We start from the raw sequence: 18,676 nt of genomic DNA, 5'->3' as shown, positions 1-18,676 counted from the left end.
TTCTTTAATTACCTAACCTTGTAATTTTACGTTACTTGCACATTAGATTGTGGAAACAAATATGATAACTTAAAGTGAAATGGGGAACCAATGGAGAGCTCTTGTCTTCTGCTAAGGCCAAGAAACTTTATTTTAAAAACATAGGTGTAGGCAAAATAATTCAGTTAAATTAAGCTAGCGTGTAACGCACCTCCGGTGCTTCGAATTTTTATTAACTCATAAAAAACTTCATTCAGATCTGCATCCTTCGAGTGTACTCTGACAGCACCCAGTTATTGGGTTGATAATTTCAATTTTTGTAAAGTTTTTTTGGTTCAGTTTTTTTTTTCTTCAAATTTTCGAAAACCATAAATTTTTGTGAAGTTTTGTATATAAAAATTCTTTGAAAAGTTTTAAAATGAATTAAGCAGACTCATATCTCCGAAAATAAAAGCAATGGAGCAGTCGCATTTGGACGCAAGAATTGCAACTCCTGAGAGTACTCTGTCAGTACCCAACTGCAGCGTTGAGAATTTCAAACTTTGAGAAACTTCAAATTTAAGTTTTCTAAAAAACATCATATCTCGAAAACTACAATAAGTTGAGCACTCATATTTGGAGGAATGATTCGCAACCCTTGAGAGTACTCTGTCAGCCCCCAACAATAAGTGACGAATGTCAACATTTTGAAGAAAAAAATTAAATTTTCAGTTCACAAAAACGTCATATTTCGAAAAATACAACGATTTAAGCTGTCATATTCGGAGGCAAAATTCGCAACTCCTGAGAGTATGAGAGTACCCTGCCAGAATCTCAATTTAGAGATGCGAACTTCAAGTTCTGTGAAACTGTTTTAATCTAAGTTCTTTCAACAAATTTTTTTTAAAAAAATACATAACGACCGTCACATCTCGGAAAACAAAATCATTTGAGCAGCCGAAATTGGACGCACGACTTGCAACTTAGAACTCTTGAGAGTACCTTCATAGTACCCAACGACAAGGTTGAGAATTTCAAATCTTTGGAACTTTTAAAATCTAAATTATCTGAAATTGAGACATTCATAATTGGAGGTCAAATTTGCAACCCCTGGGGAAATCCTAACACCATCCTACTATAGAGCTGATTTTCAACTCGATGAAATAAACATTGAATTCGTGCTGGAAAATAAAAAAAAATCGTAATCATTGCAATGTACGACCTAGCTGAAAAAATTTTCCCTTATGCAAAACTAGCAATACGTTGAAAAAGCTTAAACGTGGCGAGGTAGTGCAACCCACATTTTAATATATAATACAATTAAATTTCTCCAGCTTGCTCGCTTATTGTTTGCTGAGATTTTTTTCTGTGTAATGTACCTATATCCTCTATAACACCGACTGAGCTCATGGGGCAGCAGAAAGTGAACAAAAGGAGAGGATATATAACTTGGAATTTCGAAAATCAGTAAATCATTTAAAAGTTTTGACAATTTTCTTCGGCTTACTGAGTGTCTACCCGTTTGTTTGCATAGTTACGGTTCAATGTATTTTTGGTCTTAATACTTATTTAATGCTGACAATCATGTTTCGCAACAGTTTTTCATCGAATTGAGTTTTTCGAGACGTTTGAATGGCTTATTTCATTTTTCGTTTTTTATCAACTGGTGGCTTTCGTCTAGCTCTGCCATTTTCTGTTTACATTGTGTCACAAGTGGTGCGAAGCTGCGCTTCGTCTCCTTGTCAAACACCAATAAAGCATCCGCTCGGCCATGATATAGTGGGGTACTACTCAAATATAAATTTAAAGAATTAATTTGAATGTTCACTCCTTTTTTTCGTCCATTGCTCGGCTGTAATTTAGTCCGATACTGCAAATTTTCCGAAAAATGAACTCGTTTGCCGAAAAATGAATTTGGAATCCGAACGATTGAAAAGACTTTATTATAATTCGAGGTTCGTTTTTCTACGTTCTTTCTTTGATATACATAAAATCGCATGGAAAAAAAGACTGACCATTTAAACGAACTGGTCTCATGTTTTTGAAGTTTTCGATTTCCTTTTATTTCTGTTTCGTCGAATTGAGAAGAATTGTTAACAATAGTTAGAGAGTAGCTGATATCCAGCGATGAACCCAATGCACTCACATGCTTTGAGGAAGTCCTTCATTTTGGCGTTTCTGATCTTTTTGACAGAGCATTGCCTCTGAATACTTCAAAGCCCTAAGTTGCTAAAATTCATTACGCAGCTGAAGTTTGAACTTTAAAAGCAGTTCGCTCATTGAGTAATTTTAATGACTTCTTTGGTTAAGGATCGCAATTGTAATTGGTATGAACTTTGGCCTACATATTGGCTAATCGGTTTTCGCCAACTTTACGCCACATTGAGTAAATTAAAACTTTGAGATAGTGTTATGTAAACCACATCGTTTTTATGATCATGGTTCAGAAGTTTCATTGATACCCTCTACTGAGCAATGAATGATGTTTGTGTAAAAATGACGTTTCACCGTTGCGCCGAATTCATTTGTTAAACTACAAAAGACCAGAAAGTTTAAAAGAACATAATCTCATTGTTTGTTCATACACTGCCAGGACCAACGTCCGCGTTCAGTACAAATTCCAATTTTGAGGTTTTGTTATTTCGACTTTACTTGGCTCTAACTAAGCTTACATACTAACTAAGCGAACAATACTTTGACTAGCTTACAACTGTTTTCAAATATAGGTCAAAATACAGCTCCTTTGCCTTTCTGCTATTTTCTGCACCAGTTTTGTCATATTTGGTCTTAATTGAAGATGATGTCCTCATTCGCGAGTCCTTGGTTAGGGCTGGCTCTGGTTGGCTTGATTCTAGGGGCACTGATAGGTGTTCTGGCTCTTCTCCTGCTCTCCAGATATTCTTGCCGCTGTCGGCTTCCCGTGTAAGTAAATTTAATGCTCGACATAAACATCAGGTGAATCGACGAATGAAAAGTAAATGGCGATAGGAATCAACCTGCGCAAAAAGTGGATGTTAAAACAAATAGAAACGAATCAGGAATTACTTAAAGCGCAGGAAAACGAAGTTACCAATGTAATTCAAAATAGCAAACGAAAATTTAACGATGACAAACTTGGATCAAACCCTAATTCGCGTAAGTTTGTTAATGCCTCTGGGTAGTTTTGCAGTGATAAAGTTGAAGCTAAATGTCTATGATGTCATTATCTTATAAATTTGCTTTTTTGCTACTTGTTTGTTTGTTTTCTTGCAAAGAAAAAAGAAAAATGAATGTTTTCCGCATCGAAAAAAGTCGTTTACGCAGTCCTTGTCAATCCTCAGAAGCTGGCAAAGCTATTTTTCTTTTGAAATCTTAGGGCTGTACTAGGCATGATGGCATAAGTAACCAATTAATGAAATACTCATTGCCAATCATTGTGGAACACATTTTTAGGAGTGTTTTTTAAATCGATTTTACCTTGAGCAGTTTAAAATCGCAAAAAAAGATACATTTTTAAAAAAAAAATGGGGACTTAAACGGACGCACTAAGTTTCGAAGGATAAGTTTTCTAATTACGGTCTCAAATTTTTCGAAAAAAAAAATAGTAAAAAACGCGCACTTTTTTTTTCTTGTAAACAGTTTGGTTTAACCTGAAAAATCATGCACAGTCATGAAAGTATATTTGACTTATCATGCATATACGTATTGATAGTCTCATGTAATTCCCAAAGATATCGAAAGGTTGAAAACAAGCGAAGTTGAGACATTTCACACTTTTTTTGCGATAGTTTATCATAGATAAAAATTTTGTTTGATTTTTTTCTGTATTGGAGTCCATCTTTCTACTTGTCCTATTATTTTTAGGGTGGTTGGTGATGAGCTTAATTTCTCTTTCAACAGCCCTTCCAGAGATTAAATTGTGTTTATTTCTTAAACATTTTAAACAGTTTTGGTGGTAAACTAAATTCAAGTAACAGGCCAAAACTGGCAATTTAAGGCATTTTGTTAAAGGTTTTGACCATTTTTGGAAGTTTTTGATAATCTAGAAATTTTACAGTTGATTGATCAGAAGTGGATGTCGTAAAATGGTACCAAATAGACCATTCGGTCCGTCCTAGAGTAGAATCCCTGTAGAAAGCGGAGAAGGGCGGCTGCCTGTGTACAGTAGTCCAACAAACCAAGCGTAATCATTTTCAAATCTCACATGTGTTTAATATCTGACTCGTCTCGTTTTTCAGTTTGCGGAAAGAGTCCGAGGCGTCCGACCAAAAGGTTTTCTTCACAGATACTCCTGCTGCATCCGGTGAGTTTGTTTAACGATTGCATCTTGCGAGTAAATTTGGAATAGTTTTTCTAGATATATTTCAACGGGTTACGTAGCAAAAAGTGGACAGATCATTAAGAAGACAAGCCGTGATCCAATCAGAATCGAGAAAAAAATATATATTTCGTTCTCTTTTTTTATCTCGATTCTGAGTGGTGTACGACGTGTCTACCTTCTTATGGCATGTCTACTTTCTGACCGCAATCTAGTACAAGCTCATTTAAATGGCCTAGTGGCTATTTAAAACTTAAATGGCTCCTGAGGCGTTAAATGCCTAGTACAGGATAACTAATGTATTCAAATTGTGTAACTTTATGGCTTCTTTAAAAAAATATCGTAATTTGCCTTAATCGGATTGAATTATACTAACTTCTAATTTTCAATGAAGCAAAAATTTCTTTTACTACCTGATAAAAAATTATTTCTTACAAACTGGGTGAATGCATGAGTTCAAAAAACGGTTAATAGAATTTGATTTGTTTCGGGACATCTTCTGTTGATTCAAATTAGTTTTAATTTATAGTATGCTTGCTCTTCAGTTTTTTCTGTTTTTAACCAAGTTTCATTTCAGTTTCAAGCTTTCGTAAATGGATCTTCCTTCTTTTTCGAGAAGAATAATGCTTAGAAATGCAGGTCTAGAGAAGGCAGACTCACTTATGATATTGAAAATATCTTTGTTACGCGGACGACTTGAAGTTTAATAAAGCTTGAAGTTTAATTTTTTTGTTGTTCCGACCATTGAACTTTTTTGTTGTTCCGACTTTGTCTCGGGTGTGTTCTTTTTTTTCTCATTTTTTGCCACTTACATCAAGCAGCACATTTTATTCATTTTGAGTGATGATTTGAACGACATTCAGTGATTTGAGCGACATTAATTGATTTGAACGACATATGATTTGAGCGACATTCAAAAAATACCTGTGCTGAGAAAAAAAAACTGGTTTGAAATTGTTAAGTTATAGTCTAAATTCAAGCGTTTTTTATGAAATAACTCTAAGAATAAGCAACGTGCGTTGTAAATGAGAAAATTTATAATCTAGGTTAGGAAATTTTAATTTTTTTATTTAGTTTTTGGAAGCTTTTTTGCTCTTCCTTGGCACTAAAAGTTTTCCAAACAATTTAAAAAATGTTGTGCAAAACTTAAGAAACAATTTTGGGGCTTTTTTTAAATGCTTTTTTTTCATTTTTTGTTCGTTTTTTTACTATTGTCAATTATGTCTAACTCACTCAATTTCGACGCGTTTGGATAACTATAATAAATTATTTTAGGGCAGTTGAACCACTTACAAGACACGTCAACATTTTAACTGCCTTGAAGAGCACCATTGGATGTAAAGGTTCGCTCACAGGTGTCTCAGAGTGGAAATCTGTTTTATGTTTTTGATACTGGGTGAGAAAGAAATTTCTCAAAGTTAGAATTTGAAGTTATTTCCTTATTTGTAATTCATTTTTTAAGGGATTCTGCCTAAAATCAAGAAAAAGAACCTTTGACAGAATTAAGTAAAAAAAAGAAAAAACTTGGATTGAACTTAACTACTAAAAATATTACCTAAGAGCTCTTCGTTGTCCAAAATGTAACCGTCTAAAAAGTATGGTTGAATGTTTTAGCTTGCTGAGAGTTGAAAAAAAATTTTGTTCTCGAGAAATTGAGGATTACAATATAGAATACTATTCAATATTTTCGTTAGCCTAACATAAGTTGTCTAAATTGAGTGTTTGTGTATTGCTATTTATAATTTTCTTGCTGTACTGCTAAACTCTTATAATTAGTTGTTTTGTGGTTATATATAATTAGTGATTATCAGTAATAAGCTCGTTTAAAATTTGGATACATCTAGGAGTTTTAGACACTGTTTTGATTTGTTCATACAAATAGAGCTCTTTAGCAAGAAAACTGCTGGTTTTTCAATCTTTGAATTTGGATTGATCGGTATTTTCATACTCCTTAGATAATTCTGAACGTTCGCTTCCTTTTTGATCCAGAAAACTTTTTTGTGGATGTACAAGCCGAAACAACATATTGCAATATAGGTGATACTGGCTGAGAAAGAAATTTGTTGTCATATTGCCAAAACATCTTATTGCAGAAAATCTTTTTCTTGATGTGTAAGCCAAAACACCATATTGCAATTTAGATTGCACTAAAAATTTGTTAACTAATGCAAGGTGCTCTGTCGAGTTAAGTTGATACAGCCGATAAAAAATTCTGCATAATATCCGATTTTTTTTACCGAGAGAATCAACGTGTTGATGTCATCAAAGTTCACCTGTTCATCTATGTGAATTTCTTGAGGTCGCAGATTCTAAGACAATACGAAGCACAGTATTACTATTTCGAGGCTTGTTTCTGTTTTTTTTTCTTATTCCACGTTATGAAGCTGCTTTTTGTCGTATTTTCGCTAATGTTTGTGAACATTAGCGAACATCTGTGCTATTTCTGGGACATCCTTGTTAGTTTGCGTATTTGGTTGTTCACATTGAATCCGAAGCTTGCTAAATATTTTAAATTTTGAAGTTACAATCCTAGAGAAATGATCGATGAAGGGAAAATATCAGGCAGTTAGATCAACTTGGAGTGAAAAAGTAGCATGCTTAAATCTTTGCAATTTAAATTGAAGGTGGAGCAATGGAAAACTTACAAGCTAAAATCAAATGTTTCAAAAAATGTGAAGCCCCTGGTTTTAACGAAATTTTATTTATACACGTGATAAGATTCTCCTGTGTTTAGAAAACAGCAAAGCCAGTACATTGGAAAAGGAATATATAATGCAAAGCTTCGAAAACTCTCGCCTTGAGTTCCAGGATATCCGCAGTGAAAACATTTCAAAGACACAAGAAGTTTTGGTTACCGACTCGCCAAAACCGACGAACACGAGAAACCCGACTTCAGCTCAGTCACCGAGCTACGACATGGCATCGATCGACTGTTCTGTCGTGTCAATTGGATCCTGTCTCACCCTTGAAAGCCAAAACAGCACCGTGACCTATCCTAAATACAGAACAGACAGTCTGAATAATATTCTAGAAGATTCCTCCAGTGTCATGTCTTTCCGAAATGAAATGAACAATTTGAAGAATTCGAATATTCTGAACATCCAAATGTCGGATGAAAATGAAGCCATGAAGAGCTATTACAGTCAGTATGATGATGTTTTCGCGTCAGCTAACGACTGCCTTTAGACTTTCCCATCTGCATTTAATTTAAGAATTTAAAGCTATTTTTGTAAGTTCTTGAAATTTAATTTTACAACTCAATTCTGACTAAGGCTGAGATCGAGATGTCTTAGACAATCCTAATAAACATATTAAAACAGCCGATTCGTTCATTTGATTTTATTTTAGCAGATTGTTTCTGGGAGTTTCTAACTTTCTTCACCTCAGTGAGTGTGAATTAAGTAATAGATATCACACTGACCGGATCCAGATACTTGAGTGTAGTTAACTGGCGACCACTGGTAAGTGTTAACGTAAAGAAGTGCATGTCTCGATGAGGCTATTGGATTGTGATGATTTTGCCACAGCCCTTGATAAAAAGTATTGGCAATAAACTGTTTCATGTTTTATGCCATGTCAATCCCTTGCGCGTCTAACTATTATATATTAAACTAGTAATGTTTGTGTAATATTACGATTCTACTTTTTCTTCCTATGTAAAGTGCGCACTTCTGTGAGAATTTTTTGTGTTAAGTTTGCATTCTCTTAAGCTTCTTTTTGGCGATTTTGTATAGCTTGCGCTACGTCTTCTATAGAAGCGCTTTACATACTGCTGGTAATTAAAGCACAGCTAAATTTCAATGTAAATATAGAGCTCGAAGGTTCGTACCGTTTAGTTTTATTTTGTTCTGACTTTCGTAATGAAAATAACGGAATATTTGTGCTCGAGGTGGTTTTTTTTCTTCAGGCAAGTTTCGACTTTTTAACTAGCCATTTTTGACCAAAATTTTTTATATCATTCAAAAGGTATTGTTGTGCTGATCTTAAATTTGATATTTCACCTGAAATAATTTTTCGTGAAGTTATGAGGGCCCATTGACGCGCGATATATTTTGCGCTATTAACGCGTAATTGGAGATTTAATCCGTCTTAGAAATCATTCCAAATACGTTGGTTAAAGGAAGCTTGTTATGAACGCGTAAGCGGAGATTTAATCCGTCTTAGAAATCAATCCAAATACGTTGAAGGAAGCTTTTTTCATGTCATTACTGCTCCATAGACCTTAAAACGTTCGCCCTGATACGAGAAGTCTTGTTGTAGTTTATTACGCTAGCAAAAAACTATATACGTCGGACAAAACGCTTGCTAGGAATAAAGGGTCCTTTCTACTTTCTATCTTAGAAAGTAAATCTAAAATTCGCTGAGAAATATTTTATTAGAAAAGAAGTTAGTATGAATTTACAGCAAGTTGCCTTTTGACTCAATATCTATTTTAACGGTGAGATTAGAGATATTTTTACTGAGAGAAGATATTATTTTAGAGATTGGTTGGGGTGGTAGAAGAGAGTGGTGTTGGTCTTAGAAGAGATATTGTTGGGATATTAGAAAGGGAGGTTGTGGTGTTAGAAGAGATATTGTTGGGAATGAATTCCCGTAGTTTTGAGCTTCTATTTATACTCAGATGGGAAATCGTACCACTTTTCGTATCAAATGAGAAGTTACTTCTTAACTTCGTATTCTCTATTCGTACATTCGGAATCGTTAATATTCGCATTGAATGAGAATAGTCGTTTCAATTCTCAATGCTTAAAACGTTATACGAATTATTCCAATAGCATTTCCCTTCCTTTTGCAAGGGAATAAAAACATATTTCTTTTGTGGTGGCGGCGGCGTCACATTTTGTGAACGCAATAAAATAATTCATGTTTCTGTTTCTATTTGAAATCAGAACATATCCATCCTCCTATTTGGAGAGGAAAAAAACTGAAACTTTTATTTTTATTACTTTTACTTGAATAGTGGGGTAATTGTTGATCGATCGAAGCTTTTTCTTTCAATCTCATAAAGTTGGTTCAATAGTTTGTTGGTATTACAGGTAGCAGATGTTTTTGAACAACTGATACTTTGAGTCAGGCTTGAATGAATATAAATACATCAGTTACATTTATAAATCAAAATAGAGTTTACACAACCAAGGGATTTAACTATAAAATTAAATACATCAAAATTATTTGTTTCTCAAAAGTTTGAAGGGTAGTTTTATTCCTTGAACATTCTTTTTCCGAAGTCTCCTTTTTTTCTGAAGTATGTGAAGTAGATGTCCATACGCGTAATAAGGAGAGGACTGGTTCATACAAAAGGGTGTATTTTTTGTTTTTTTTTGTTTTTTATAAAAGTCAAACTTGTTGAGAAAGGCAAAATTAATAGCTATACTACATAGCTATATAAAGCGAAAGAATAAATGTTTAAATGAAAGGATAAATTTTTACAATTTTCCTTCCAGCCGGGCTATAAGTTGGTGATTTTTTGTTTTCAAATTGTGGATTTGCTTTTTCAGCTCCCGGATTTGGTGCGTTTCATGTATATGACTGCGCTGAATTTGCTCAGTATAGTCATCTAACTGGGGGGTTTGTAATTTTGCTGTCAGATATTTTGCTGGGACATAGATTTTTTGATATTCAAGAAGGGAATTAGTTATGGAGTACATTTTTTTATAGGGTGATAGGCTTCTAATTTAAAACGATTGATCAATGGATTCAAAGCATAATTGAGATCCATATCGAAGCCGGGATTACTGTTAGAATTAATGTATCGTTCCCTTTCTAACTGAATATGTAATTTAGTGTTTAATTCAGTGGGGTGCAAGGGCTGTCGCCTAATGGTCATTGGATATTGAGAAGTTGATACCGGCGTATTTGCCGTTAGTATCTTATATGGTCTGACAATCTGGGTTCGCTTTTTAATTTTGGAATTCGAGGGAACCAGGGATATTTTGAAATCAGGGGGTGAAATTTTTAGGGGTGGTGGCTTTGATGCTGTAGTTATTGGGACAGCTGAATTGGTTTGAAGTAGTGGCTCAACGAAGGATCGTGTTGAGGTCGGTATTGCAGTGGGTGTTGTAGTAGTAGAAACAGTTCGTTGTTGAGTGAGTGCTGAAATCTGCGAGTCCAGTGGATCGGTTGGTGGCAGGAGTGAGAGAAGATCCTCAAAATCTCTCAAGTCGTCATCAAGTGTTGCGTCCATAGTTGAATCAGTTGGTATATCCTAGAACAGTAGAATTTTTTTATTAGACTGGGTTTGTCGGGTGATCCAAGTTTTGAGTTCTTCTCTCAAAACTTGTTAATTGGATGTGAGGATACATGCGATCCTGGTTCATTTTATCAATTTCCTCTAAAAGAGGAGCTTGTATTTTTTGATCACATTCTTGTTCTATTTTTTCAGTTTGCTCATCTTGAGTGAAAATTGAGGTCACTATGGAAGTGAAAAGTATATTATATGAAGCGGCAAGCAATACTTTGCCAAAGTGTAGTGAGCGGCCGGTGATTTTGTGAATATGCATAGCCTTTATTATGAATACTAGGCAATCTAGTATGAATTTCACAAACAGAAAAAAGGCGAAGACTATTCCGCATTTTTCTAAATAGTATTGTACTTTCCCGAATATACGGGTGTATTCGTTTTTCCAAAAGTTTGGAGAGATGAGATAGTCCAAATAGATTGTTTAGGAAGAGCCTAGTGGGCTATATGAGTCCGTGAAAAGAATTTTTTTAGCATTTAGAAAGGACCTGGATACTTTTTGCAGTATTCCTTTCATCTCTGAATTATCGGAAATCATATTCCAGAATTTTTGCATTTGAGCATAAGTGTAGATTGAAGCGCCTTGGCTAGAGGCTAGAGAATGCTTAATCTTTTGAATTATCTCTTTTGGTTTAAAGAGATATGGTCCTGTAACCCTTGTAATTTGAGGGGTTAATTCAATCCAGGACTTATCATCATCAACATCTAGTTAAAAGAGATTTGAATGTTTGTCGGAGCAGTCTTGTAGATCTGCCGACTGAAAAGTTTGTCGCGTAATTGGATCGACAAATCGAATGTTTTCCTTATACATAATGGGAATGCGATTATAGCATTCATCCATTAATTGCAAAGGTGAATAAAATTTCGGACAATGGTAGAGCCAGGCAACATTGCCATTGGTCTCTAAGAACATAGAGCGGTTTTTGATTAGAATATAGCCAGCCAAACGTGGGCTTTCAAGTGAAAGCATTAAAGTATTTAATATTGAGGAGCGTTCTAGCTCACATTGATCCTGCAGAAGGGCTAACTCGGCCGTTCTGAGCATGTAGAAGCTATAAAAAAAGAATATAGTCCAATTTGGTTCCTATATGAGCTTCGTAGTCAATTTGATGAGCTGAAAATTGGAGTGGCGGCGAATCATCACTTAATGTGAGAAAAGTAGAATTTGGTTGGCCGGCATTATGAATAGTTCCCGTTTCTGGGGTTGGTTTAACTTGGATTCCAGTATCCATATTGAAACCGTCAGTGTATGCAATAAAAAGTGAATCATATGAAGTTGGATACACTATTCTGGGATGACCACAAAGAGATTGCGGTTTATTCATCACCTGTAGCATAAATTTTTGAGAATCCCTTGTATGGGTAGAATGAATAGACGGGCTAGAATCGCCTTTAATTATATAGTATGATTCTTCGTTTTGAATCATTTTTGCCGGAAATCTGTTTAAAACAGTGAAAATGCAATTGTTGGGTTCTTCCCAAGTATAAGCAAAAGCGTCTAAGGATGTTGTTTCACATCCAATTGTAGACACTGGACAGGGCAAAGGAATGTTTTGCCAATTATTGACTGTTCCATCTTTGAGGTTAACAGTCAGAGTTACATTTTGCATGTAAGTTTCAAAAGTGTCCAATTTAATCCAAGAACGGCCATCACATTCGTTATGATGTTTGCCGTCAACTTTGCCAGCATGGGCATTAGTTACTGTTTTAACATTAAATTTGAAAGGAATATTTCCAATACTAGTATAGCCTAGGTTAAGATAGCCTCTGTCGGCGGCCGATTTACATTGATCGGCAGATAAATGGAGATCAGTAGTGATCATTTTTTGTCGAGCGTCGAGACCACTCGAATCAAAAGAATCGCAGAACCAACGCATTGATTGGTGTTTGATTCGACACATTGTCGCATTTACTTTTGTGCGATAATGTCTCTGATATAGAGTAACATAAGCATGGGTTACTTTAATATTTTCTGGTTGGACTTTGCAAGGTGCTACTTTATTTAGAGAGAACATTTTGTTAGAAGTCATTAGTTGACAATCATAATGAGCAACCCGAAGATTATTTGCAGTATTTGCATATAATTGTTCTTTCGGATCAAATGCTGAGGTTTGATTCGAAAGTATTATTAGAGTTAAAAGACCAACCAAATAAATTGTTTGCAAATTTATTTTTTGGTGGTGAATGATAGCAAAAGAATTTTTAAAAGTACTCACTTTAAGCATTTCCTCGAGAGTGGTTAGAACAGGATCTTGGTCCATTAGTTCACCTTCCTCTAGTTCACTATTTGGATTTGTCATTTTGTGGATTTTTTGTGATGGGAAATCTGAGTTAGATTTCAATTTTTGTTGAGGAATTCAGCAGATTTATTTTTTGGAGAGAGAAGAGGTTTTGAATGCAAGATGTGGAATTGAGCAAGAGTGAAAACAACTGTATATCAGTTAAATTTTAAAGGCTGTTTTTGCTTTTTTGCAAATCTAAGCTCTGATTGGCCGTTGTTATTCGGCGTCTTTCGGAAGTGACTCTTCTTAAGTCGTAATTCCTTCGCCATTCGTTTTGAAATGTTGTGGTTTTTTTCACTCTGGTTTAATGTCGTGGTTTTTCCACTTAGTTTTGATTTGTTGAGATATAGCAGTGGAATGATTTTTATTCGTTTATGCTGATGTTAATTTTTAACAACTGCATTCCCCTTACTTATTGGAGGAGGAAAATGAAAAAAAACATCTCTTCATAAAAGAGGACTAAAAGCAACATCATTTGTTTGCTTTCCGTTTAGTTTGAACCATCTGTATTTTATCCTCAAAAAAAAAATTTTCGTCGTCCAGAATGAATTTTATCGATCCTGAAGATAATCTGGTGGATTTCCCGGAGAAGTTTTTGAACTTACGGGATGAGCTAAATTTCAAACATGAAGCCTTGCTGGAGGACAAGGAAGTCGAGAGAAGGGTGGCAATCTACGACGGATTAGTAGAGAAAGGGGCAAATCTAACGCCTATGGAATTTATGATCTTTATGAACCGGAGTTATGTCTTCAAGTATCCGGTACTGAATACCGAGGAGTTATTTGAGCTGGGCTCAATTCAAAGTAGGTTCTTCGCCAAGAAACTACGGAGCCCATGGAGTGGAAACCATGTCGTTTCACTTTTTGTCCTTATTCTTTGGAGAGGATGTAAGTTTGTTTTACAATACACCCAATTTTAAAAGTAATAAAAAAAATTTTTTTATTCAAGTGGCATGGCAACATAGAAATAGTATATAAATTTGTTTTAGTTTCAAGAAGAATTCTTCAGAAAGCCAGCAGCAGAGGAAGAATTTAGAAAAAAGATAGAGCTGGATATCATGTTGGAGGAAATATATCAAGCTTGGTGGCGGCCTTATTCAGCGCTGCAGTTTGCTGTGAGGAGCCTGAGTAGGGCCGCTGAAAACTCTCTGGAAAAGATGGCGGCTATTAAACTAGTCAAATCTTACACGGATATAAAGTCTTATCTTTATAAAAGTTATTTTAAAATCTATTTGTAAATATGTTATTTTTGGTGTTTTGTGGTTTTATTACAAACGAAATATTTATAAAAGAGAAAAGAAAAGGCCAATAAAAAAAGAATGTTAAAAAATATTAGTTTTGGCAAAATAAATAGTTGGTGTTTATTATTTCTTTTTAAATTTGCCAATTATACTGGATGGAATTGTAGTTCCATAAAAGTTTGTAGGAATATTTGTCCGTTTAGGCATATAGGTATCAGCCATTTTTTATTTAGTTTAAAACTTTAAAAAGAAAGATAGAAAAGTTTATAAATTTATTTAGAAAACTTAAATTTCCGATTTGGAAATTTATTACTTCTCTTTATTTGTAAGAGAAATTTTAACAATTCTCCAGTTTGAGAATTGGATTCTTTGCTTTTTTATCTCTATTTGAGACTTTAGCAATTTTTGCGAATTTTCAGAAGGTGTGCCTCACTGGTCGCACCAATTTATTACGCTAGCAAAAACTATATACGTCGGACAAAATGCTTGCTGGGAATAAAGGGTCCTTTCTACTTTCTATCTTAGAAAGTTAATCTAAAATTCGCTGAGAAATATTTTATTAGAAAAGAAGTTAAAATGAATTTACAGCAAGTTGCCTTTTGACTCAATATCTATTTTAACGGTGAGATTAGAGATATTTTTACTGAGAGAAGATATTATTTTAGAGATTGGTTGGGGTGGTAGAAGAGAGTGGTGTTGGTGTTAGAAGAGATATTGTTGGGATATTAGAGAGGGAGGTTGTGGTGTTAGAAGAGATATTGTTGGGAATGAATTCCCGTAGTTTTGAAGTTTTGAGCTTCTATTTATACTCAGATGGGAAATCGTACCACTTTTCGTATCAAATGAAAAGTTACTTCTTAACTTCGTATTCTCTATTCGTACATTCGTATTTTACGAGAAGAAGGTTTCGTATGCTCGTATTTTACGAGAGGAATCGTTAATATTCGCATTGAATGAGAATAGTCGTTTCAATTCTCAATGCTTAAAACGTTATACGAATTATTCCAATAGCATTTCCCTTCCTTTTGCAAGGGAAAAAAAAACATATTTCTTTTGTGGTGGCGGCGGCGTCACATTTTGTGAACGCAATAAAATAATTCATGTTTCTGTTTCTATTTGAAATCAGAACAAGTTTAGATTTAAGAGGTATATTTGCTGTTTCTGCTTTTGCTTGTGAAGAGCAGTGTCTCATTTGTGAAGAGCAGCGTCTAAGCAGCATCTTATTTTGCTAAATCAAAGTTTCCTTGAGCCACCTATTTACTTCAGCTTTTGTTTTTTTTTGCTTAAAATGGTTATTTGCCCTAAAAGTTTTCGGCCTTATTATATCGGCATATTGTATAGTCTCATAATGCGTCACTTGAAAAGCAGAGAAATTCTGTTAAGCGTGAGGGTCTTAAAACTATCAATAATTTCATTAAAATTTTTTGATAGCATTTTTGGCTCAACCCGTCTTCAATTTTTTTTTCACCTTATTTTCCCCAAATTGACTTTCTCCACTGTTTTGCGGAGTTTAACGCCAAGATTTGTTTATTTTCATTGTCTCAAAAAGTTTTGGCCTATCGTTTGTCTCCTAATTTATCAGCTTAGTTGTCACATCGCGGGATTCACTTGTTTTTAGTTAAATATCCTTGCGATAAGCACGCGTATTGCAATCGGGTACCAGACTTTTTCCCGTGAATAACTCTAGGTACAGGACTCATCTCCTGGATCGATGTTAGCATTTCAAATATACGGTTTTTTCGAAATTTGTTTTTTATGTTGGTTGCAATTTTACTAACTCACTATGTTAACATTTGTGTCACATTTTTTGTCACCGCTTGGTACTTTTCTGATGGTTGAAAATTGCATTCAATTGTATTGTTCTTTTTTTGGTTTCGAGAGTAGACCTAGTTTTTTCGACTTTTCTTAGTTTTTTCGAGTAATTTTTTCGGCTTTTTTGAAGATTTTTCGACCATTACTGTTTTGACTATTGTATCGCAAGTGGTGCGAAGCTTAGCTTTGTCTCTGTGTTTGTTTCTTCTAAACCATAAAAATAATCCTAATAATTTGTTGATGTTTTGAAACTTTAAAATTCAATTTGAAAAGTAAACAAGACTACTCGTATCTAATTTTTCCTACTGTCCTTCAAAAGCCATGAAGTCTTTAATACTTTACATAAATTTTTGATAATTTTTTAGATTTATTTTGATTTGAAGATTTTCACCTCACATGCACGCTATAATAAAATATAACTGCATATAATAAGGAATCAATAAATTCAAATACCTTGCTCGAGGGAATTTTTGAGCCGGTTGAATTTGCCTCTTACGTTTGGAACGAAGTTTGTCATGTCCAAATTATCCCAATTTTTCAATTGTAAAATCTCCATATTTTAACAAAAAAGAAGAAATTATTACTTTCTCATCTTCCATCTACTGGAATCAATAAATTTAAGATGATTTGAACAATTCCTACAAAAACGGCTAGTTAAAAAGATAAAATTTATTTGCCGAGTAAAAAAAAATCACACACAGTACAAGTATTCAATCACTTTCTTCAAAAATTGGTAAAATTTCCGCTAAGAAAAATGCCAATTTAGTGAAGTAAAAGTAAATTAATTTTTTAGAGTATATTAGATCGTCAAAAAGAACCTTAAATTATTGGATCTTTTACCGCTCCCACACCACGATTAAATTTTTGAATGAGAACCATTTATATACCAAATCAAAGTTGATGATAACAAAAATTGATGTTTGGAATTGGCTCTTCATCATGCCATTCCGAATTTCACAACAGGCTCCTTTCCACGGTGATAGACCAACAAGCCGATCGGCTAACAAACCGAAAATAAGATTAGTGAACAACCTAATAATTTGTTTTTTATACCTTACCTCATAATTTCACGCGTTTAGATGTAATTACACATTAAACAACTACAGTAAAAGGTGAAGGAGGGGCAATGGAAAAGAGTGAAGAATTGTTGTAAACTATTATTCACGCTGACACGTTTTATTGCAGCCTAGAACATCAAAAATCAGGTCATAAAGTGTTTCCTAGCTTGAATATCTGAACAAGATCTGAGAGGGGACTGGAAAAGACCCGTTGCCTTTTTTTCCTTCCCCACCTGAAAGTTATTTATGAAAATTTTTTGTTCACATTGTCCGGTTGCTACAAAAACTGACAGGCGGATTGGACTAATCAATCAGCCCATGACAAATATTTTTCGGTCTTGATAATTGACCGCGTATTTTCAGATATCGGTTTTCTGGATCTGTACTAAGAACTTTTTGTTAGAGATGTTTTAAATTTAATTTAGTTGTTTTGTTTGGTTGTTGGCTAGGTCTCTAACTTCATTTTGGCGCTTTCTCAGGTGGAGCAATGCAGGCTGCAACTGCAGTCTTGCTTTTCTTGCACGGATAGTCGTGCATGTTATCGTGCACTTGTCCCTGCACACAGCTTTCTTTGCCATCTGGCTGATTTTTGCTCCACAGCTCTCTTGGAATATCCTGTTTAAAGCAGAAAGACAATTCGGATCTTGTTATGTATCTCCCTCCCGTTATGATATCCAGGAAAGAATTGCTATCCCAACTATAAAAACTAATTCAACAATTTTTCATATGTAAATTTTGCACCTTGGGCGCTTTTTCCTTACCCTCCAACATCTGCAATTTTTTATAGTGGTTTTTATGTTCACATTTTTACAAAAATTGGCATTTTTACAAAAATTAGGCCACGACAAACATAATTGTTCTTAAGCCATAACCTTGTAAAACCTCGTTACGCCCAAAAATTGATGCTCATGTGAGGTGGGACGATTAGGGAAAATAGTCGTACCTTGTAACGAATTTCTCCCCATTTTGCAAGGAGGACGGCATAGTTATCAAGATGTAACTTGCTAACAAACAATTAAGCTTTGTTAATAAAATTGGGCAAACACTGAAAGATAATTTCGCTGAGTTTTCCGGACTGCATCGACATGCAAAGCGGAAGCGCGCATCTTTTCAAAGAAACCTGTTGAGTGGTGATTAAGTCAAATTATCGAAGTGATTCATATCAGTGTTTTTGATAATAAGTGAGTTGAATCAACATCAAAAAGCCACTATTATTATTGCTGGTCCAAGTGGTTTTCTAGAACTCAATAAGCACGTGCCTTGTAGTTGGAGAGACTGCCGTAGAAGGGTTTGTTGAGGTAGTCGGTGGAGTCCTCAATGGCATAGGCCATCTTCACATAGCCCACCCAGTAGTTCATCTTGTGCACTATGGGGTCAAAGTGGAGTTTGAACTTGTCCAGCTCCTGCTTCGAGGAGGGCTCGTACAGACTCCCTAGCCTAACACATTTATAGTAGATTATCCCCCCCCCCCCCACATTTGCATATATTTTGAAAAAATAATTTTACATTGTCATAAAACCATAAAGTTTTTCATGTTGAGCTAACTAACTATTGTGAACATATTTGATCTTTCTACCTTACATCGTAACATCAAGCAATCAGCCATTATAACACGTCTGACAACCGACTGAAAAAGTAAAAAACTAGACGTGTGGGGGGAGTGGAGAAGAGCCGCCAAAACGGTGTATTTAAGTCATAAACATCAATGATATGGTCTTACTAAGTAGTGTAATAACGGCGGACAGTAAAAGTCGGAGGGTTTGAGTGAAAAAGTTAACGGCTCTTTTTGCT

The 18,676-nt window shown here is 34.8% G+C and overlaps 3 protein-coding genes across 3 annotated transcripts in view; 2 read left to right on the top strand and 1 right to left on the bottom strand.

Moving 5' to 3' along the window:
• LOC134844416 (UBX domain-containing protein 1-like) overlaps positions 1-18,676 on the bottom strand; it is a 583,758-nt gene that overhangs the window by 118,584 nt on the left and 446,498 nt on the right. The window lies entirely within an intron of this gene.
• Positions 1-18,676, top strand: part of LOC134844457 (propionyl-CoA carboxylase beta chain, mitochondrial-like) — a 293,941-nt gene that overhangs the window by 71,773 nt on the left and 203,492 nt on the right. The window lies entirely within an intron of this gene.
• LOC134843886 (uncharacterized) lies at positions 2,395-7,516 on the top strand. The gene is made up of 3 exons (XM_063860208.1): positions 2,395-2,880; positions 4,176-4,240; positions 6,990-7,516. Exons 1-3 carry the CDS (start codon positions 2,756-2,758, stop codon positions 7,439-7,441), a joined length of 642 nt encoding a protein of 213 aa, XP_063716278.1. The 5' UTR covers positions 2,395-2,755; the 3' UTR covers positions 7,442-7,516.

Source organism: Symsagittifera roscoffensis, chromosome 4 (genome assembly GCF_963678635.1).
Source record: "Symsagittifera roscoffensis chromosome 4, txSymRosc1.1, whole genome shotgun sequence".
NCBI classification, from domain to species: Eukaryota; Metazoa; Xenacoelomorpha; order Acoela; family Convolutidae; genus Symsagittifera; species Symsagittifera roscoffensis.
This window is presented reverse-complemented; position numbering and strand designations above follow the sequence as displayed.